The sequence below is a fragment of the Phaenicophaeus curvirostris genome, chromosome 9 (assembly GCF_032191515.1).
Source record: "Phaenicophaeus curvirostris isolate KB17595 chromosome 9, BPBGC_Pcur_1.0, whole genome shotgun sequence".
Classification (NCBI taxonomy): Eukaryota; Metazoa; Chordata; class Aves; order Cuculiformes; family Cuculidae; genus Phaenicophaeus; species Phaenicophaeus curvirostris.
In genome coordinates this window covers 10722672-10745817 of record NC_091400.1, presented here as the reverse complement: position 1 = coordinate 10745817, position 23146 = coordinate 10722672, and the positions used below count along the sequence as shown (strand labels likewise).

The 23146-nt window shown below is 47.2% G+C and overlaps 2 protein-coding genes across 2 annotated transcripts; both read left to right on the top strand.

Annotated features, from left to right (window-relative positions):
* The first annotated feature begins 3137 nt into the window (after positions 1-3137).
* PRDX3 (peroxiredoxin 3) lies at positions 3138-8705 on the top strand. Its single transcript, XM_069863804.1, has 7 exons — positions 3138-3215; positions 3287-3338; positions 3948-4089; positions 4822-4957; positions 6969-7072; positions 7851-8016; positions 8512-8705. Exons 1-7 carry the CDS (start codon positions 3153-3155, stop codon positions 8563-8565), a joined length of 717 nt encoding a protein of 238 aa, XP_069719905.1. The 5' UTR covers positions 3138-3152; the 3' UTR covers positions 8566-8705.
* Positions 8706-11179: 2474 nt separating this feature from the next.
* On the top strand, positions 11180-22331 carry SFXN4 (sideroflexin 4). The gene is made up of 13 exons (XM_069863798.1): positions 11180-11295; positions 12847-12921; positions 13857-13883; positions 13974-14028; positions 15028-15053; positions 16405-16455; positions 16539-16604; positions 16701-16769; positions 17978-18068; positions 18424-18539; positions 19483-19568; positions 20676-20790; positions 21862-22331. Exons 1-13 carry the CDS (start codon positions 11188-11190, stop codon positions 21937-21939), a joined length of 963 nt encoding a protein of 320 aa, XP_069719899.1. The 5' UTR covers positions 11180-11187; the 3' UTR covers positions 21940-22331.
* The last annotated feature ends 815 nt before the right edge of the window (positions 22332-23146 follow it).

Sequence of the window (23146 nt, the reverse complement as noted above, 5' to 3'; positions counted from 1 at the left end):
AACCAGCAGTTCCTCGCTGCAGGATGAGGTGTGAGACTGGACCCTGTCCCACCAGGTAAAGGTCTATGGGAGACAGCAAAGCTGACAATCAGCAAGATGTGGAGCAAGATGTGGATATGGTACCACTTGGTAGGTTTATTTTGAACTTTAGATGGCAAGAACTGAGTTTAGTGGCTACTCCAGCCTGGGCCAGAGCTGAGGAATAAGGAACAACTTTTTTTGCCAGGAGTGCCTTGGCAGTGGCAAAGTCCCTCCCTAAATTGTAGGGATCCCCAGTAAAAAGCCAGCTGGAAAATACCCACCCTGCTAAATGGCAGAAGTTCAAGCTCCTGCTCAGAAGCCTGAGAAGCTGCATTATCCTACCTCCATAACAAAGTGTGAGCAATATTTCCCCACCTGCAAGCCAAGTGTATAAACAAAGAGTTTTAAACAAATACAACTTTCCGGGGAGGGGGAAGTACATGGTCTTAGAATACATCAACTGAGAAGTTGGGAATAATCTCCTGTGGGTGAGACAACCATCCTCAGGAAATCCTAGCAATAGCTCTTTTCTTGCTGCCACAATGCAGCTCCCACAGCTGAAGGAAAGGAACTGCTGTGGCCCCGCCATCCCCAGGCACGGTTTGCTGCCCAGCCACAGAGAACTTGACAGTGTTAGTGTTGTCTCCCCACACAAGGGGATGTGCCCAGCCAGGCGATGAGAACACAGATGTGTCGCTCTGCACTGCTGTTCGGGGAATCCACCCCGGTAACAGCTGAGGTTTTTTTGCTGCTCGTCGCTGTTCTGTAGGGGTCTCAGGCTCTGCTCTGCTCCTCACTACTCTGCTGGCAGCCCTCAGCACTGGCACAAAGACCTCCCTGCCCTCCACTGTAGATAGGTCTGTCAACAACCACTCCTTCCCTCTGTCTCCCAGGTCTGCAGGCCACAGCACGGTTCACCCACACTCTATATGATATATTTTCTAACATGCAAATTATAGAATCAATCACAGAATGGTTTGGGTTGGAATAGACCTCAAAACCCATCCAGTTCCACCCCCTGCCATGGGCAGGGACACCTCCCACTGGATCAGGGGCTCCAAGCCCCATCCAGCCTGGCCTTGAACACCTCCAGGGATGGGGCAGCCACCACTGCTCTAAGCAGCCTGGGGGCTGGGGGCCTCCTCATCCTCATAGGAAAACACTTCTTCCTAAGATCTCACCTAAACCTCTACTTTTTCAGCTTAAAAGCGTTCCCCCTTGCCCTTGGAGGGTACTTTGTGCAGGAGGTGCTGCCTGCCCCTTCTTCCAAAGCTCATACACTTTCCTGTTTTATCTGATGTCCACCCAGACCTCTCTGCTCAGCCAAGCTGGTTTTCTTCCCCACCAGCTCATTTTCTGGCACACGGGGACAGCCTGCTCTTGCGCTGCCAGGATTTCCTTCTTGAGCCCTCTTGGTCTCCTTTGCCCTTAAGGACTGTCTCCCATGGAACTTTATCAACCAGCCTTTTAAACAGACTGCGGTCTGCCTTCCAGTAGTCCAAGGTGGCCATTCTACTGCCCTTCTTACTTCTAGAACTGAGGATTCTGTCATCTCATTATCACTATGCCCCAGGTGTCCTCCAACTGTCATATCTCCACAAAGCAGTCTAACTGTACATGCTGTATTGTTAAGCAGAAAGATAATGTGGTAATTTTGTGTGCCCACAGCTGAAGAGAAGGTTGCAGGGAGACCTCAGAGCAGCTTCCAGTGCTGAAAGGGGCTCCAGGAAAGCTGGGGAGGGGATCTGGATCAGGGAGTGCAGGGATAGGAGGAGGGAGAACAGTTTTCAGCTGAAAGAGGGGAGATTGGGATGGGATATCAGGAAGAAATGTTTTCCTATGAGGGTGAGGAGACCCTGGCCCAGATTGCCCAGAGCAGGGGTGGCTGCCACATCCCTGGAGGTGTTCAAGGCCAGGTTGGATGGGGCTTGGGCAGCCTGATCCAGTGGGAGGTGGCACTGGCCACAGCAGGGGTCCTTTGAGGCCTCTTGCAGGCCAAACCATCCTATGTTTCTATGATTCTGGAATGTATGCTATGCTGTTTGCTCCATCTCGGTCTCTGCCAGCACATGCAAAGATGCTGGCAGCCCCAGCCCAGTGAGTTCCCCTCTCCTCAGCCCTGAGGAGAAGGACTTGGGGTGCTGGGGCATGAGAAGCTTGATATGAGCCAGCAACATGTGCTCACAGCCCAGAAACCAACTGAGTCCTGGGCTGCATCCAAAGCAGCATGGCCAGCAGGGCGAGAGAGGGGATTCTGCCCCTCTGGTCCGCTCTGGTGAGACCCCACCTGGAGTCATACAATCATAGAATGGTTTGGGTTGGGAAGGGACCTTAAAGATTATCCAGTTATGCTGATGAAACACAATTTTGCACATGAGGAACTGGACTCACAGCATGCTTATGCCTATTAAATAAATTGTCAGCAGTCTAACCCTTAACTGATTACCCTTAACAGAATATTGTGATCAATCACAGAATGGTTTGGGTTGGAAGGGACCTTAAAGCCCATCCAGTCCCACCCCTGCCATGGGCAGAGACACCTCCCACTGGATCAGGTTGCTCCAAGCCCCATCCAACCTGGCCTTGAATATTCCCAGGGATGGGGCAGCCACAGGTTCGCTGGGCAACCTGGGCCAGTGGTTTACCACTGTCATAGTGAAGAAATTCTTACGTATGACTAGTCTAAATCTGCTCCTCTCCAGTTTATAGCCATTGCCCCTTGTCCTATCACTTCAAGCCTTTATGAACAGTCCCTCCTCAGCTTTCTTGTAGCCCCTTTCAGGCACTGGAAGGTCGCTATAAAGTCTCCTGTGTCCAGTTCTGGGATCCCCAACATCAGAAGGAGATGGAGCTGTTGGAGCGGGTCCAGAGGAGGCTACAAAGATGATCTGAGGGCTGGAGCCCCTCTGCTATGAGGCCAGGCTGAGAGAGTTGGTGCTGTTCAGCCTGGAGAAGAGAAGGCTGCGGGGAGACCTTAGAGCAGCTTCCAGTGCTGAAAGGGGCTGCGGGAAAGCTGCGGAGGGCGGTCTGATCAGGGAACGCAGGGAGAGAACGAGTGGGGACGGCTTTAAATTGGAAGGAGGCTGGTTTAGAGGACATTTTGGAAGGAACTCGTCAGGGCGAGGGCGGGGATGCCCGGTGTCCCGCCCCGCCCCGCCATGGCCGCTGCGTTGCGGCTGCTGCTGCGCCAGGCGGTGAGTCGGGGGACGAGAAGGGACGGGAGGGGGCCGTGTCCCCGCCGCCCCCTGACCCGCTGTCCCCGCAGGTCCCCGCCGCCAGGACCCTCGCCCTGCCCGCCCGCCGCCAGTTCAGCCTCGGTGAGTGCGGGGAGCGAGGGGGAGGAGGAGCGACGGGAGGAAGAGGCAGCCCCGGGCTCCGCTTTCGGACCCGCCGCTCCGAGTTCTCCCTCCCCACGCGTCTCGGTTTCTGCCTCTGCAGCTCCGCTTTCGTCCCCCACGTCTCTGATTTCTGACCCCCTACCCCCCAGCATCTCCGCTTTCTGCCCCTCTCATCTCGGTTTCTGCCCCTGCATCTCCTCTTTCTGCCCCTCTCCTGCTCAGTTTTCTGCCCCCACACCTCCACTTTCTGTCCCTGCTGGTCAATTTTCACCCTGCCACTCAGTTTTCTGCCCTGCAGCTCAATTTTCACCCTGGCATCTCCTCTTTCTGCCCCCACAGCTCTGTTCTTTGCCTTCTGCAGCTCACTTTCTGCCCCCACTGCTCACTTTTCACCCTGGCGTCTCCTCTTTCTGCCCCCTTCATCTTGGTTTGTGCTCTCCATGTCTCCACTTTCTGTCCTTCCCAGATCGGTTTGTGCTCCTGTTGCTCAGTTTTCACCCTACATCTCCACTTTCTGCTTTCCCCAGCCTGGTTTTCTGCCCCTGCTGCTCAGTTTTCACCCCCACAGCTGAGTTTTCTGCCCCACAGGCTCCTGGCGGCTTGCTCCGGCGGTCACACAGCACGCCCCGTTCTTTAAGGGAACAGCCGTGATCAATGGAGAGTTCAAGGAGCTCAGCCTGGATGACTACAAGGGGAAATACCTGGTTCTCTTCTTCTACCCCCTGGACTTGTGAGTGCATGTTTCCCTCCTTGCCACTATGCTTCCTTCCTTCCCACCACGCCTCCTGCCGTGCTGAAGGTCATTGGAAGGGCTGCGGTTCATCACTCTGAACGCGGCTGGCTTTACCTAATCCAGGCTCCGTTTCTAGAGCTGGACAGATAAGATTTGGGGGCAGATGTATGCTAAAGCAATAGATCTGGCAGCTGCAGGGCATCTTTTAGGCCTGCATCAGGAGGCAGGTGTGGTTTCTTTTACAGATACAGGTGGGAGGGCATTGCCTTGTGGTCCAGGGTTGTGTTGGAGATGCTTGCTGTCTAAGCAGCCATGCAGCTGCAAAGCAAAAGGTGAATAGATGGGGTTGAGCCTGTCTGGAAGACTGGAATCACCAAGAGCATCTTGGTGCCTATGGGCACGCAGGGGAGGCAGTCCTTTCTGCTTTATTTTCCAAAACCTCTCTGTCTGGACAGCATCTGGCTGAGAGAGTTTCTCTATCTCTGCAAAAAAAACTGTCTAGAAGTGGGTTAAAAAGCTGTGTGTCAGCCAGGCAGCTCTGGCTGCTGCTTTGAGACTGACTGAAACTAATCTGGAGCAGGAAACATGGTTAAAATCATCAGGGTAAAGCAAATGCACTGCTGCATTAGTGCCTCGGAGCAGACACAAGAGTCTGGTCTAAAATGTGCTCTGCAAAGACTGCAGAATCATTACAGCCTGTTCTCTTTTCCTCACTCCCCCACCCCCCAGCACCTTTGTCTGCCCCACAGAAATTGTGGCTTTCAGCAACAAAGCAAACGAATTTCATGATGTGAACTGTGAGGTAGTGGCAGTTTCAGTGGATTCTCATTTTTGTCATCTGGCCTGGATCAACACCCCACGAAAGGTATGGCTTGCACTTGGTGGGGGGGGGGATGTTTCTCTGTCAGTTTGGTTTTCACAAGAGCTCCTGAGAAGAAAAGTTGAATAAATAACTGTGCAAACACTGATTTCAGTTGACTGCCTGAAGCGATACATGAAGTGATTTCATTTCTGTATTTGATGACAGAATTCTGACCTCGGTCTTTGTTTTCTTGCTCTTTTCCTTAATGATTTGGGTTTTTATTTCCCCATCTTTGTTTTTCTGTCTTGATAGTCCTGTAGGCTATACCATATCTTGATATATTTATCTCCAAAGTTAAATATTTGGGATGCGTGTCACAGTCCTAAGCTGCTCCTTAAAGCTGATGGTTTGTGTGCAGCTTCACAGAAAATGAACAGCAGCTGCGTAGTCATGACTGAACCAGTACCTACCAGTGGCAGCTTCAGAATGGAAAGGACCTCAAAGGGACTTAACCGCTTTATGCAAAAGCTGTTGAGCAGTGCCTGTCTGGCATGGCTTGGAGCACATGTACTGAAACACCCTGCCAGGAATTCCGTGGTGGTGCAAATGGGGAACTGACACCAAGAAGTGAAGGCCTTGGTTTCTTTGGCACCAGCATTCAAAGCTCTGCATACGAGAGCTCTGCTGCAGACGAGCATTTGGAGGATCAGGGTCCGAGTGACTGCAATTACACAATGATTGACTGGTGATGCCAGGAATAGCAGAGCTAACAAACTCCGGGCTTGTTTCAAGGATAGAGAGCTTATCTCCTGCAGTGCCAGTATGTTGCAAAACTGAAAGAAATCTTGGTTGACTCTCCAAACAGTATTTAAATTAATTTGGGGGAGGAGAAAAACAATCATACATGCACTAAATAGAGAGAGCAGCAGAGCTCTGCCATGTTCTGTGATTCTATACCTAGTGTGGCTGTTGGAAGCCTTGTAATTTCTCTTGTTCATATTGATTGATTTCCCTTCTCTCTCCATTGTGTTCATCTTGTTTAATTAATGAACACTTAAATATGTGCTATGAATGTTTGTATCTGAAGCTCCTGCATAGGGTACAAGGGAAAATTGATGACTGTTGTCACAGGTAGCCTTTTACCACCAAAATAAGCAATTCTAAAATGCTCAGTGCAAAAGAAGTTTTCGTCTTCCAAAGAAACCAAATATTCCTGACTACTTAAAAAAAAAAAACAAAAACCAAAACCAACCAATCAACCCCTCCACACCCTTGTGGTTTCTTCCTCCTGCAGAGAAGGACTTGGGGGTGTAGATGGATGGGATGCTTGACGCGAGCCGGCAACGTGTGCCCGCAACCCAGAAGGCCATCCATGTCCTGACTGCATCCAAAGCAGTGTGGCCAGCAGGGCGAGGGAGGGGATTCTGCCCCTCTGCTCTGCTCTGGTGACACCCCAGCTGGACTCCTGAGTCCAGTTCTAGAATCCCCAACATCAGAAGGAGATGGAACTGTTGGAAAGGGTCCAGAGGCAGCCATGAGGACCTGGCCTGCTGTGAGGCCAGGCTGAGAGAGTTGGGGTTGTTCAGCCTGGAGAAGAGAGGGCTCTGGGGAGACCTTAGAGCAGCTTCCAGTAGTGCTGAAAGGGGCTGCGGAAAAGCTGAGGAGGGGCTTTTTACAAGGGCCTGGAGTGATAGGATGAGGGGGAATGGTTTAAATTGGAAGAGAGAAGATTTCAATTTGATATGAGGAAGAAATTCTTAACAATGAGGGTGGTGAGGCCCTGGCTGAGGTTGCCCAGGGAAGTCGTGGCTGCCCTATCCCTGGAGGGGTTCAAAGGCCAGGTTGGATGGGGCTTGGAGCAACCTGATCCAGTGGGAGGTGTCCCTGTCCATGGCAGGGGCTGGAACTGGATGGGCTTTGAGGTCCCTTCCAACCCAAACCATTCTATGATTCTATGGAGCAGATGGCATGGATGTGGCTTGTTGGTGTACCTTCAAGAGCACCAAATCCAGCAACTCAAGGATCACCCTAAAAAACGTTTTGTAAAACAGTGGAATCTTGCTCTTCTCTCTAGAGTGGCGGTTTGGGCAAAATGAATATTCCAGTCCTGTCAGACCTCACAAAACAGATCTCCCGCGATTACGGGGTGCTGCTAGAAGGACCTGGCATAGCACTGAGGTAACACCTGGTTGATGATGACGCGGTTATGACCCAACCCAGTCTAAACTAACGTGATCTGTCCTTTCTTGGTTTTGTTTTCTTTATTCTTCTGCCTTAACTTCTGCCTGAGAGGTTTCTAAAGCAGCAGTGCTAGAGGACACCACAGTCAATCCCATAATTACCTAGAATAAAAAAATTAACATTTCCTTCTCCACTGTGGGAATACTTATTAAATGAAAATAGCCTCCCTGAGATCCTTTGGATTGGGTAGGAGTCATCTGGAGACTGTTGGTTCCTGATCTCTTTTGATTAGGAACTTCTGACGTTTGTTTGTTGACAAATTAAGTTAATTAATATGTTAAGAGTGGGACTTTGGTTTTCAGAAATGTTTATATGCAACAGGATTTAGTGGTTTTCACAAATGTTTATATGCAACAGGATTTAGTTTAGTAGCCTAATGTGTGAGCAACTATTCACTCAATATCTTCAGATTTTGATAATCGGAAATACATGGGAACGATGCCAGCTTTGAAATAGAGGTGGAATTAGAAGTTCTGCTGTTCTCCGTCTGTCTTGATTTAATAGTCTTTATGCATATTTTGCCATTTCACAATACTACACCAGTTGAAGGGTTCCTGGATTTTGATCTCTGCACTAACAAATAATATATTAAATGCTATATTTCTGCTCCCAACTCTGACATCTAAGAAATGTCATCAGCCTTGCTGAAATAGCAGATCCAATTTCTTGTCTTTGGTCTTGGAACATGGTTTGCACTCCCTGAATTCAATTACAGAGGTCTCTTCATCATTGATCCAAATGGGATCATCAAGCATCTAAGTATCAACGACCTCCCCGTCGGCCGTAGCGTGGAAGAGACGCTTCGCTTGGTGAAAGCATTCCAATATGTGGAAACACACGGAGAGGTTTGCCCAGCAAACTGGACTCCAGACTCCCCTACAGTAAGCATCTGCTAAATATAACTTAGTCCTAAATATAGATACTGGCATGATTTTGCATGTCTGAAGGGTTGAGAACCATGTCAGTGTGAGGCGCTTGACTGTATCTGTGCCTGTTGTGTAAATCTGAGGCTTCTATCGGTTGGACCAATTTTGTCTGTTTGCGTGAGGCTAGATGTGCGATTTCCCTGATTTTCCTTCAGAAGACACAAATTGTATTTAAAACTCTAAATTTAACTTGCACTCTCCACCAGTTGTCTTCAGATTTTTTACCTATTTAATGCCCTGCTTGATATTTAGCAGGAAAAATGTGTTAGTATATACTTAAAACTTGCAAGTAGGAGCTTGTACGGTTTTCATCTTTCAACCAAGTGCAGAAACAGAAATAACCTATTATTTTTATAAAGTATGCATCGGTTTTCTTGGATAAAATGTCAAATCTGTGACTTTTTTATCTTAGTTACGGCATATAACAACTAAAATTTCTTTTCTTGACAGATCAAACCAAGCCCAGAAGCTTCTAAAGAATATTTTGAGAAAGTGCATACATAAACGCTCAGTTATGTGGACAAAATGTAGTTACCATACACTGAAGACATGAAGAAAGCAGCAGTGATTATAAAAATAATATAAAATCAAAGTTACCGTTTTCTGATGCTTACAAAGACATTAAATGTTGAAATACTTACTGACTCCCTTGTCTTGTTTTAAAAAGAAGGGTAAAAACTAAGGCTTTCCACTCCCTTTTCTCAACTTGTTTCATGAATCTGTAACCACTAATCTTCATCCTAAATACAAGTACACAAAATACAGCTGAATTACACTGGGTTCTTTCTCTTAGCTCATTTTGGATCAGAAAGTGTCCTGCATTTTCTTGTCTCACGTGAAAAATTAAGTTCTGTAACATGAGTTTGAAACAATGGGAACAATACAGAAGACAATTTTGATGAACAGTTTGTTTTCTAATTAATTTTGCAGAGGGAGAGATCAATGTAACAATAAAATCCCTCCCATTTTGGTGCACTATAAATTGCGATGAATGTAAATGTGTGCCATTTTAATCTTGCATACAGTTAGAGATGCAGCACAGCTCACAGGAGCATTATCAAGCACTAAGAACTTGCATTCTGCTCAAGAGATGCTAAAACTTGAACCCCGATAGTGTACTTACTGGAGATTAATGACAGTCTTCTGTCATTTAAAGCATCACTTTCTTGCTTGCATCTGGCTCCAGGAAAAACTTCAAGGTGAAATGTTGTACTGCTTGAATTCAAACAATGTAGCGTATCTCTAGCTATAATAATAAACCTCAAGCTGACTGGTGTGTTGCTTTGCCTTTCTTTCACTTTGTCCCAGAGATGCCTGTTCCTTTATTTTGAAGAAGTTGCACTGCATTAGAAATGATCTCTACCTTTGTACACAGCTAGCGGTTAGCAGCTGGCACCACACTGAGGTGAGCAGGCTGTAATGGGTGTGGGCTGAGTAAATCGGCACCAAATAGGTTTGTGTTCTTCACCTTCTGTCCTTGTGAGCAGGGGAAAGGACTTAAACAGAAGCTCAGGGGAACACCTTGGCAAAGGGTTGCTTTTTCCTTCATCAGCTGGGTAACAGGTACCAATGCTACAGCCTAAGTGGAAGGATAAAAACCCAAGCCTGTGTTGCCTGGGAATGCCCCAAGTTTCAGTACTTGCAAATCTCTTTTGGTTTAGTTATGTTTTGAATAAATCTCCTAGCATCCATGCGATTTTCCCCATAACCTTGCTCTCCTGGACCCACAAGAGGTGACATTATCTCCTGGTGCAGCTCAGTCATGCACAGCAGCATGCTAGTGGTCTTACCTGAAATTGATAAAAAACACCTCCTGAAACAAAGTACTTCATTTTGAGAGGAGATACTGCTTTAATTCTGTGCAGGGTGCTGGGTGGAGGATGTTCCACAAACTTAGCACACCTACTGAAGCCGCCAAGATCCCACCTCGCTACAATTGTTAACCTACCTAATTAAGATATTCATTAAGTTACACAATTCTACTTTAACATAAAACTCCTCATTTCCTTCTCACATCCTTAGCTACCATAAGGATGTCCTTCAGTAATCCTTAATTGAGAATTCTTCCTGTCTGATATCCCTTTCCTTCTTTCATCACACATTTTCAACTTTGAGTCAATTAACTACCGAGTTCATAATTTTGTTAAGACTCGGTGCCTGCATCCTTGGGCAAAGGCCAGGATGTTTTAAGTGTCGGCATCTCTGGGCAGTTATTAGGATGTTTGTAGAAGATAAAGGAGGTGAACAAGGTACAAAATACATTCTCCTTATCCCCTTATGCAGCAGCAGTGCGGGTGGCAACCACGCATTCATGCCAATCAAACCACCGGGCAGCGACACCACGGTGGTTACCTGGGTGCATCTTCCCACACCTCAGCCACGTGCAGTCAGCGTGGAGGACACGGGGGTGTTCTCTGCAGCCCTGCTCATCGGACCTTTCCTAACTCCTTGCTTGAGGGCCTGCTGGCTGCGAAGCCCCAGCCTGAGCCCAGCTGGCAGCACCTCCTGCCCTCCCTGCCTATCCGCCCACCCTCTCTGCCACCCTCTTTCTCTCCCTCCCTGCCTCCCACTCTCCATCCCTCCTTCCTCCACTTCTCTCCCTCTCTCCCTCCTTCCCTTTTTCCCTTCCTCTCTGCCTTCCATGTGTCTCTCCATCTCTCTCTGCATCCCTCCCACTTTCCCCTTCCTTCCCTCTCTGCCTCTTTTCTTCCCTTTCATTCCTCTGTCCCTGTCTGCCCCCCTCCTTCCTCATCACCTATTACCCTCCCTCTCCTTCTTCCCTTCCCTTCCCTTCCCTTCCCTTCCCTTCCCTTCCCTTCCCTTCCCTTCCCTTCCCTTCCCTTCCCTTCCCTTCCCTTCCCTTCCCTTCCCTTCCCTTCCCTCTCTCCTTCTACCCCTGACTCCCTCTTTCCATCTCTCTCTCCCTCCTTCCTTCTCTGCCTCCCTCCCTCCTTCCATCCCTTCCTCCCTGCTTCTCTCTCTCCCTTTTTCCCCTCCTTCCCTCCCTCCTTCCCCTCTACCTATTTCCCTCCCTCCCGCTCCCCCCGCAGTCCCTCCCCGTCGCTCTCGGTCCCTCCCCGTCCCTCCCCCTCCCCTCCCCGGTTCCTCCGGCTCCTCCCCGCCGCGATGGCGGCGCTGTGGCCGCTCTGGGGTTTGTCGCCTGGCGGCTCCTTCTGGCAGCGCTTCGCGTTCTGGGCGGACGCGCTGGACCCGCTGCTGCTGCTGGCGCCCGCCGTGAGTCCCGGGCGGCCCCAGCGGCCCCGGGCTCGGCCCTGCCGGCCCCTCCCCTGCCTCCCTCCATCGCTTCGGCCCTGCCGCCCTCTGTCCTTCCAGCCTTCCTGCATCCCTGCCTCCTTGCTTCTCTCTTTCCTTACCCTCCCCTTTCCCTCCCTCTCTCTCCCCCTCTCCTTCTCTCTCCCTTTCTCCCTTTTCTCTCCTTTTTAGAGCTCGGATTGTTTAGCCTGGAGAGGAGGAGGCTGAGGGGAGACCTCATTGCTCTCTACAACTACCTGAAAGGAGGTTGTGGAGAGGAGGGAGCTGGGCTCTTCTCCCAAGTGACAGGGGACAGGACGAGAGGGAATGGCCTCAAGCTCTGCCAGGGGAGGTTCAGGCTGGACATCAGGAAAAAATTTTTCAAGGAAAGGGTCATTAGACACTGGCAGAGGCTGCCCAGGGAGGTGGTTGAGTCACCTTCCCTGGAGGTGTTTAAGGGACGGGTGGACGTGCTGAGGGGCATGTTTTAGTGTTTAATAGGTATGGTTGGACTCGATGATCCTGTGGGTCTTTTCCAACCTAGTGATTCTGTGATTCCCTCTCTTCCCCACTTTCCCTTCCTCTCTTCCCCCTTTCCCTCCCTCTCTTTCCCCCTTTCCTAATTTAAATTAGACGTTATGAAGAAGCCCTTTAGGATGTGAGTGGGGAGGCCCTGGGCCAGGTTGCCCAGAGCAGTGGTGGCTGCCCCATCCCTGGAGGTGTTCAAGGCCAGGTTGGATGGGGCTTGGAGCCCCTGATCCATGGGAGATGTCTCTGCCCATGGCTGGGGGTGTAACTGGATGGGCTTTAAGGTTCCTTCCAACCCAACCCATTCTATGGTTCTCTGTGATTTATATTGGATCGACGGTCAATGTGTCACACCTGTGGCCAAAAGGTGTGTTAACCAAACCATTCCATCCCATAAATGCTCCCAAGAGGGGCAACTTTTTATGCAGACTGGAGAGCTGAGTGAGGTTACTGTTTCTTCTCTAAGTTTACCTGTTTTCCATCATTAAAAGCTTAAACCAAGCGTGAAGGAAGACTGTAAGATGCAAAGCCCAATCACACATTGGTGAACATGCAGCAACATTTTGTGGTGTTGCAAACCATTTCTGGTAATCTTATAAGTCTGGTTTGGAATTTCATTTTACAATATTCACCTAGAGGCCTGTTCAAATAATGAATTATTAATTAAAATTATTGAATTTGCCAGCACTCCTCAATGACTTTAGGTACAAGGCTCCTGATTTCAGTGAGGTTTTTCACCTGCTTAAAGTTCAGGCTTATTTATGTGATGACCTGAAGGATCGATGCTCAAAGGGACCAAAAGACCCTGAATAATCCAAAAGCTTCTCTTGACTGAGTTATTTGAGTGTCAAGGTGTGTTCTTGCTTGAACCGCTTCAGTGAAGGACAGGTCCCTTAGCTTTACATTTGTATTTAATGTCTCTCACACCTGACAGCTTGCACTGTAGAATATTGAAATCTGACTGATTTCTGTTTGGTTTTTTGTTTTTTTTTTTCTCAAATACAGGATGAAATAAGAAGAAGCAGGTTATTATTACAGAACAGTGGAAAGACGCTAAGTGAGCCCATACAGGATGATCAGGTATTTTGGACCATGGTTTATAGAAAACAGAGGTGTCTTTTCATGGCTGAAATAGTTGCTATTAATGTAAGACCTAGCAGAGAGAATACTGAGATTCAGCTGTGAAGGGTAGCACAAGAAAAACTCATTACTACAGAGATTTTTCTGGTCTGTTGGGAATTTCTGTGGGCGACCACTGGTGCCATATCTCAGTATGATCTTCCTGAAGAACGCTAGATTGCGTATTATATTGCTGAGCTTAAAAGATGCTCTTGGATCATGCTAGCAATCATTGCTCTAAGCCTGCCTGTCCTCGGCTGGGATGATGTAGGTAGGTGATAAGCGTATAAAAATGCTTACTGGGCTCATTTGGGCTCTCTGATGTTTCCTTATCCTATACAGAGTAAGTTGCTTTGGTTTCATATCCCATAAAAATTAGCAGCCGCAGAGCTTGGGTGGGAAACTACTCATGGAATGGCTGGTAAGAAGCGCTGAGCCTTTGCTTTGTAGGAGGAATCTTTCTTGTGATTCACTGTGGGCTTGGCTCTTCCCATGTGGCATCTGGTACCTTCTGTGTCAAAGGGGAAATAAAAACTGCTGCGATTCCAGAAAAGCTGAAATCTTAACATAAGTGTTTAAGCTTTAAGAATTGTTATTTTCTGTTTAAAATAGCTACTAGCTTTACTGTTTAAAATTCACTTTCTGTTTTGCCATAATGTGAGCTCTGTTGCTGGAACACAGCACATGGGATGGTAATAAGTTACATTTGAGGAGTGTGTGGTGAGAAATTCCAGGGGAAAAAGAAAGGGTGTGTACATAGAGCACATTCATCTATGTGCGTACATAGATGAATAAAAGTCAGTTATTGGAAAAAAGAATTGTAATACATTAAGAAAGAATGTTTTACCCAATCTTTCCTGAAACGTGATTACTAACATGATTTTCAAACTATTTAGATGAGAAAAGCCTTCCTGCTAAGCCTGGTAAGTTACAAAATAGTTATAAATCTTTTTTTCCCCTTTCTTATTCAAGCATGGCAAAAGTGGGCTAATTTGACTGTTTTTCCCTTCCAGTCCAGTGTACATCCTGACACAGACAAGATAATTCCTGTTTTGTTCAGACCTCCTGGTGAGTTCCCTTAAGGGAAGTTTTGTGTGTGTGACTGAAGCACCGAAGGGGAATAGCTCGTAGTAAACAGCCCCTGTGATACTACAGCAATGTTCTTCTTCATCGGAAAATACGTAGACTCCTACTTCGATTACTTGTATTGTCGTATGTGCTCAGGATTTATTTAGAGGGGAGATTCTACCCCCTGCTCTGCCCTTGTGAGACCCCACTTGGATCCCTGTGTCCACTTCTGGAACCCTCAACATCAGAAGGAGATGGAACTATTGGAACGGATCCAGAGGAGGCTACAGAGATGATTCAAGGGCTGGAGCCCCTCTGCTGTGAGGCCAGGCTGAGAGAGTTGGGGTTGTTCAGCCTGGACAAGAGAAGGCTGCGAGGAGAGCTTAGAGCTGCTTCCAGTGCTGAAAGGGGCTGCAGGAAAGCTGGGGAAGGGCTTTTTACAAGGGCTTGGAGTGATGCGACAAGGAGGAATGGCTTTTTTTACAGTTGGAGTTGATGATTGCTAACATCTTTTCTGACTTTATGATTCTATGATTAAATTGGAAGGGGGAAGATTTAGATTAGAGATTAGGAAGAAATTCTTGCCAATGAGGGCAGGGAGGCTCTGGCCCGGGTTGCCCAGAGCAGTGGTGGCTGGCCTTGAACGCCTTGGAGATGTTCACGGCCAGGTTGTATGGGGCTTTGAGCAACTGGATCCAGTGGGAGGTGTCCCTGCCCATGGCAGGGGGTGGAACTGGTTGGGCTTTGAGGTCCTTTCCAACCCAAACCGTTCTGTGTTTCCATGATAAGTTCACAAAGGCCCCTTGTGGCTGTAAGCGGTGACCAAGCGTTCTGGATTCTTGAGTAAGGTTAGAGTTGAAGTCCACAGTGACGGTGGGGTTTTATAAAGCAGTGTTTTACTTAGAGCTGAAACTTTAGGGGGGAAGTAAGGGGAATTTTCTGCTACAAATCCAGACTCAGTGGTTGTTTTTACTGAAATGAAGTTTTCTTTCTTTTTAGCCTTCCTGCCCATCTGTCTCCCGTTGGTGAGTAATCACGAGAGATGCTAGCGTACCACAAGGCTTACATTTTTCCAAAGCCAGGGATCGGAGGGAAGGAATAGAAGGTTTTAGGCTTCATAGTTGTATTTTCTGCACAAGGTTTTTAAAACACTTCTATTTAATGGGAACTGCTGAGTAATCCAGACATCATGTCCTTAAGGGAATCTCATTGGAATTCCAGACCTGCTAACTGGCTTCCTTCAGCACTATTCAAAGAGATCGTTTGTGCGCAGAGGTCAGCTTTCTGATGCAAGGTAGAATTTGCCAGACATCGAGAGCAAGGCCGGGCTTTGGTCTCTTTAACCTCAATGAATTGGCACTGCAGCAGGAAGGAGTCAGACCTTGTGTTCCAGTCCCTGAATGTGATTTTTTTCTTGTGTAGATTGTGCTTTCGCAAGTAAGAAATGATGTTGTCAAGCAATTTATAAACAATTTAAAAACAAACTCTCATCCTCTGAGGCTCTGGACATTCCATGCCCTCCTCTTATTCACTATTTGCTCTATCTTGATTGACTCTGTACTTTAAGAGTGCTTCACACCTGGTAAGCCAGACCTCAAGAGAGGCTGTGGTTTATTAAAACTGAATTTCTTATTCACTGTCTGAGTTGGCATGGTTCTCAATGATATTAAAGGTCTTTTCTGACTGAAACTGTTCTGTGATTCTAAGTAGACTGTAGAATCTCAGATCAAGTAGATCTAGTATTTATATCTCCACCAGCCAAAACAATCTGACTCCTTCTCATTTCTTACTTTAATTACATTTTTCTTATCTCAGTTTTCGTATTTGCATCTACATAAGCTTTACAGGTACAAATGCATTTTCTGTTTTGGGCAAGAAAGTGTATTGCCCATATATTCTTGCATGCAGTGTTTTAATGAGTGTTTCTACTTAGGCTGAAAGAGGGGAGATTGAGATGGGATCTTAGGAAGAAATGTTTTGCTGTGAGGGTGGGGAGGCCCTGGCCCAGGCTGCCCAGAGCAGTGGTGGCTGCCCCATCCCTGCAGATGTTCAAGGCCAGGTTGGATGGGGCTTGGAGCCTCTGATCCCATGGGAGGCCTCCCTGCCTGTGGAAGGGTTGGGACTGGATGGGCTTTGAGGTCCCTTCCAACCCAAACCATTCCATGGTTCTCTGTGATTTATATTGGATCGACAGTCAGTGTGTCACACCTGTGGCCCAAAGGTGTGTTAGCCTAGGATCGTGACAGGTGATGCTGATTGGGGCCTTTGGCGCTGCTGCAAGCAGTAACACAGCAGTTCTCATGCCCTAGCCACCACAGGTCACCAAAACCTTATTGTCTCATCACACCTAATTGTCTTGTGGGGTTTTCTTCTTAGGTCATTGTTTCGTCTCTTCACCTCCAGGCAAAGGCAACTTTCTTTTCTCAGGTAATTAATTACCTTTTCTTTCTCCATTTACAAGTCCTCTAGTTTCGATCCCAAACTCATTTTTGCTTGTCATCTTTCTGCAGTTTGTGTTTCACTCCTACACCACAGGGTTTGCCCTGATAAATGGAAACAGTACCACAAAGGCTGAAGTAAGTGCCGGTCTTTATTTCTGAGACCATTCTGAACGTGATTTACGAGCGTTTTACAAGTGCACTTATGGAGCTTGTTTCTTCTGTCCTCCTTAGGAGTACTCTGTTCAGGAAAAGCAGATCTTCTACAGCTTGGGAGCCATTTCTTATGCAGCATGTATCGGTGTACGTATTCATTCAATGATTGCTTTGGTAATAAGCTCTCCTGCGAAGGAGTAGATGCTGAGATAATCACGCTGCCAGATACTCTACAGGATTGTGCTTTAATGCTCTACTCTACTGTCTTGCCTCAAACCTGTTCAGAATAAGAATTTTCATGATCATCCGTCAGCCGATACCTTGCTTGGCTTTCTCTGATGTTTCCTTTTCTGTCTTTTTCATTATTATTCTGCAAGCTTGGAGGATGGGTGGTGAGAAGCAATGGTCGGGGTTTCAAACGCAGAATGACTCACTGGATTCCTAGAGTTGATTTTTTGATGTGGTGCTGTGGAAGAGGTCTGCCTAGCTCTAAAAAAGGGTGAAATCTGCAGGTATCTGTACTGAATAGCATTAATTCAGATCCAAAAAGCAGCATAGCTGTGAAAATACCACATTGGATGCAGGTTAATGAGCCTTTCAGGAGGGCGAGGTAGCCGAGGGCTAGAGGAAGAGGAATCTGTGCTTTCTGGAGTTTGCTACGTTAGAATGAGCTCTGGTATCCTCATTGCAGGTTTAGCTGCACCTGTTACACATTCCCTTACTCTCCTCACTAAACTGATTTTTATAAGCCTTCTGGCAGAAAATTGTGGCTACTCCTGCTCTGATATGATGGATTCCACCTCTGCCTGCTCAGCAAAGCAGTCGGGCCAGCAATGCTCAGGACTTTCCAGAGCTCTGCGGAGGCAGCTGTGCGTGTGGGTGAATGTGGGAGCTCCTTTTCTGTGGGAGACTGAGCACTACCTGGTTTCTTGGCCATTTATTCCTAAATGGGACTTCCTGGCAGTGTATTGTGGGAATAGAGAAACTGCAGAGAATTGAGAACAAAGGCACCGGTGCTCCAGGTGTCCTGTTTGTGGGGGAGAGCTGTGTGTGTCACGAGGCAGCTGCACAGATGTCCAAGGAATATTAGTCAGAGGCAATTGTTTTCTTTTTTTCTCTTTGTATTCATACTGCAGTTGTCCTATAATAACGTTTAGTATTTTTTTTACCATAGTATTTTGTATTCTTATCCAAAAGAGGGATCACAGCTACCTTCAGTAACTAGAGAATGTGGGTATTTTGTCGGCATGTTTATTTTTATAGATGGTAACTATGTACCGCGTCGCAGATTTAGCTGCACACGCTGAAATACTCCAGTTTTAATAGAAGGTGCCTGTTTCTTCCCAATGCCTTAGGCTTTTCCTCTTGTCTTCATGAACCGATACACGATGAAGAGTCCATTAATGGAACTCATTGTCAGGAAACTCCTGCCTGCTCCTCTTCTTGGTGAGTATAAAGGGACTGTGCCCTGTGTAGCTGCTCTGAGGGCTGTTTGCTGTCCCTGTCTCACTGTAGAGCTTTCTTGCCCTTGGTTTGAGCTGGGTGGCAGCGATGGATTGGAAGCTCTGAGACCATAATAGTAAAGCACATTTTAGGATGAAGGCCTTAAAATCTCGCTCAGGTTTCTGAAACAAACTTTGAGATCCCACGTAGATATTTATGGGGTGGCTTTTTTCCTCAGCTGCCAGATTACTTGGTTGTGAACTGTTGAACTGGAAATGTAAACCACGTGTAATTATGGATAGTACTATTGAGGTAGTCCTTTTGGATCTCTTGAAACCAAACCTCTTTAACTGTGCAGGCCTGATGAGTGCATTTACTGTGGCGGTGGTGAGAAGCCCTGAATTTGAGCATGGAATTGAAGTGGTGGACAGGAATGGCAAGGTTGTAGGAGTGTCACAGAAGGCCGGTGAGAAGGTAGGCAACGGGGTGGAGACATCTCTTGGTTTGCCTTTCATTCCTTCCTAAGAACTGAATGTGGTGCTGAGACTGGTTAGAATTGGATATGTTGAAATGAGGAATCCTGGATCAGGTGTGGGATCAGGTAGCCCTGGGCTGGGTCTCTGGAACCAGGTTCCACCACCACCCTTGTGTCTTCAAGGGTTGGCAGCCTCCCCAGCCAATATACCAAGTGCCAGAGCTGAGCCACAGAGACACTAGCAGAGGCCATTCTGCTTTCCCTGGCCACCTCAGAAAGAGACAAGACTCTTGGACCTTCTTCTGATGGAACATCTCAGAGAAAAGCCCTGTATGATCCATACCACGTGGACCTTCTGTAGCAGGAATGTTATTTAAAGGCTGTGCCTCCCAAAGGGTGATGCCTTGGTCTGCGTTTTATCCTTGGGCTCCAGTTGCTGACCAGGCTGGCTGCTCCTTGCCTTGCTCATCAACATCCACTGCAGAGCCTGGTGCAGGAACTGGAGTGAGGAGCTCTGTTTTATGTTCTGTCAGCCACCCTTCCTTGCCATGCTGCTGTCCAGAGGGCAGGAAGCAGCTAGGTGAGCATAAAGACTTGTGGGCAGCTGGAGAGCTTCGCATTGGACATAGGATAGTTGGGATGTATGGAAGTTGTAAAAAACCACAAAGTCTCAGCAAAATGATTGTTATGGTAGGAAAACTCAAGATGGCATCAGGAGTATCGCCCCTCTTTTAAGAAGTTTATTAGTCACAAGTGGACTCTCTGCTGCTTGTAGGAGTTTAGTTTCCTTTTAAGAAAGAATTCCTCTAACAAATGGTCTTATTTCTAATTTACCATTGCTTGGGACTCCAGAGTATGAGACAAAACAGTGCTCACAGAAGCGTGGACTGTGTGAACTGCACAGAGCACTGCTTTAACGTTTATTTTTCTCTCTCCCTGGAGGCCGTTAGAGAAACAGCATTGTCCAGAGGAGTCTTGTTTGGGACAACGTTCTTCCTGCCAAATGTGCTTACATACTTTGTGCAAAGGTAGGAGGCGCTGCAGAAGACCTGGGGCTGCCTGGGTAGTGTGTTTTTATCATCTGGCTGCTACCTCTTGCCTGTTTTTTCTTGGTTTTGTGGTTATTTCTTGTCTTGGTAGAAATGATTATTCAAGAAGTTTCTGTTCAGATACTGTGATTCGTTTAATTAAGTAAGCGAATCTGGTTATGTCCATGTCTGTGCCCTGAGGGTTTGCAGGAGGTTGTATAAAGTGATGAGGATTTCCTCTCTTCTCCCATGCAGGAAACACGTTTGTGTTCTCTTGGCAACCTGTTTTTCCCAGCTGTGACTGGAGTCCCAGTGCCTGGGGTCAAGGTTGTTCACAGCACTTAGATTTGTTACTTCAGAGGAGGTAACACAGCACTTGATTTGCAATTAAAACTGGATCCTAACTTCCAAATAGTTTTCCATGTATTGGAAAACACGTTCTTGCTTTTGCAACATTTAGAAGCCCTATATTGTGAGAAGAATTAATTGTGTGCCTTAAGAGAGAATTCTTAGGCTGCCTTGAGCTTTTGGTAGGGATCATGAGTGTCATGGAAATAATGCAGGCAGGGACCATCTAAGTCATTATTTGGTATTACCTAAATCAGTTTCCTGTCCCCTTTATCCCCTTAAGGGACTCGTGTTATCAGAAGACACAAATGCAGCTGAATGATGACATTCTAAATAAATATCAAGTAATAAACTTCTGCTCAAACCAAAGTAGGGCTGCCAGGAGGAGCTAAATCCAGAAGGAAAGAGGGTAATGTAAGAAAAAGCATGGTCGAAGAACTGACACGCTTTAAAGCACTGAGGTTCCTTCTCTTCTTTTGTCACTTGGATCTTGCTGCTTATTTTCTTAACCTTGTGTTGACAGTCTGGACTTTAAAAAGGCTGCAGTGAAATCCACAACAAAGGCAAAGAACAGGAATTTTGGAGTTAGAACGTAGGGAATAAAGTAAGGAAACACCTTTAGGATTCGTAGATGTAGGTTAGTACTTATTTCAGTGCAATTTCTGCCACTAAAATAGCAGCGATTGCTCTTTTTATCGCTGTCAGATTACTGTTCGAGCCCAAACTGATGTACTTAAACCTTTCCAATTTCTTGGATAGAGCAAAACTTGCAAAGACACCGCGCAATTTGGCTGTCGTGAGGATGCTTTTCACTACGTTGGTACTGGGAGGGATGCTACCGGCCTCACTTAGTATGTTCCCACAACGTGGGGAGGTAAGTCCTTCCACAGGGATCCATTTAGGACTATTATAAAACACACATTTCAGAACTATGGCCATCAGTCTTGAGGCCATGTAAAAATATCAATAGGATTAATGTGGTTGTGCACTGAAATTGGGACAGCAGAGATTGAGTTGTGCACCAAAACAGGGCTGCTTGTGGAGGCCCAGGTACGAGGCAGTGGCTGACAGCACTCCTAGATCCAAGTTCATCATAAGTTAGTTCTATTTACACTTTTCAGTGTAGATTAATCAAATTTTACAACAGTCTGAAGCAAGCAAGGTCCAGAGAGCTGTCTTAAAGATCAAAACCAAGGCCCTTCCAGTGCTGTGCTCAGTCCTGCTGGAGGCGGGAGGGTAGAGATGAGAATTTTGTCTCTCATGCAAAGTGAGTGAGCTCATCAGAGAGGTAAAACCAATCACGTGCAACATCTTTTCACACAAAGTGTGCTCAGTTCCCTACGCCTCCTGGCGGGTTTTAAATGGAGGCTGTAGCCCTTGAACCTTGGGCCAAGCAAGAGAGGAGCTGGAGGTTCCCTTCTGCATTTGTTTCCTCTCCCTTATCAGCCCTATGTGACTATTTTTGTGATTTCCTGTCAACTGCAATTTTCAGTGCTTTCTTTTATTTGCCTAAACTTCCTGGCACTGTAATCTCATTTTAAATTTCTTTCTCCTTGTTGCTGTAAGAGATTAACTGATACGAGGGCAGTTGTGAGAAATTAGGTACCGAGAGCATGGCTGGTTGCTTCCCTTTGAGCTTCCCAACGGCTCAGCCCAGAGCAGAAGCTCTCCTGGGTGTTACCCAGATACAGCGAGAGGAGACAATGGCATTAATGCTCTGTTTAGCATCTCTAGTTTTAAGTAAAACTAATTTCTCCCCTAGCATGTAAGCGGTTAGAAAATGTCAGAGAAGAAAAAAAAAATCCCCCAATAAACAGAGAACCCCAAATCCCACACAATCTTGCTTCTAAACACAGCATTTCAACTTGTGCCAAGTTCAGTGCAGCACAGAGGACTCAGACCCCAGAGTGTGCTGGTGTTGATTCCCTTTTTTTGTTCATTTCAGATAAAACGAGCAGACCTTGAGACAGAAATTCTCTCATCTACAGAAGAACCAGTGTTATTTTACAACAGAGGAATTTAGAGATCAGCTTTAATATATGAACATGTGCTGTGATCCAAGTGAGTTCCGAAGGTATCAACAAATTCAGTTGATGTTTGTGGTTGGGATCATGAATTTACAGTGGTGGCCGTGCCAGATGTGGTGCAGTCTTTGATGGAGCAGCCCGCAGGCACAGACGTCCGTGTAACTTATGGTGTAAATCAGATTTGTGCCAGCAAGCGCTGTAACATGGGCTTTGTCACCATCTGTGTTCTCTGGGCTTCCTCCTGTGATTGATTTCTTAATTAAAAGACTATTGAATACAAAATTTGTATGTATCGCAGCGCGGCAACGTGGTAGCAGTTCCACACTGACCCTGCTTGTCACCGTGAGGTTTGGGAATGTGCAGTGAGGTCTCTCTGCCCCTTAAAGTGGCTTTAAAAGAAAAAAAACAAACCACCAGCAGCCACTCCCATGTGAGGAAATGCTGAGATCAGAGCATTTCCTCAGCAAGCTTCTGTCTTTGCGTTACCCTGGGCTGTAACAGCCCTGCTGCTTTTCCCCCTGCAAGAGAAGGAAGGATGGAGTCAGGGGATTCCTCCACTGTGGCTCTGTCCCTGTCATCCAGCTTTCCTGGAGCCCCCTCAGTACTGGAAGCTGCTCTAAATCTTCCTGGAGAGCAGCCCCAACTCTGTCGGCCTGTCCTAGCAGAGCCGTGCCCTGTGCTGCAGTGTCGCTCGGAAGGAGCTGTGGCTCAGCCTTTGGAGTCTCCTCCCTTCATTCAGCAGCTCAAGGAATGACCTCACCTGACCAGAGATCCCTCTGGCTCAGCCTCCAGCCCGGCAGCGGCCTGGGGAAGGGTGGAAAGCAGCACGATGTGGCTGTGAACCTCCTGCGCTCAGCTCTATGGCTCAGTTTTGATTCAGCTGCTTCAAACACCATCCCCCACCATGCTACTCACAAACCCTCCACAGCTGCTGCGGGGCTGGAGCAGGCAGAGGCTGAGACTGGAAGCAGCTCGTGGCTTTAGGATGGACACTGTCAGATGTCCCATGTCACTTTTATCCAGGTTATGCAGTCTTGTACTCCTTCCACTCAGAACATTCCCCCAACACTTCCCTGCAGAGGAGACAAGGCAGGCCAGCGAGCACAACCCCAGGGGTGATGCCATCAGAAATGGGATGCAGTGGGCCTAAGGGCCTGGTCCAATTTACTCGGCAAAACTAGAACAGGAGGGATTACTCGTTTA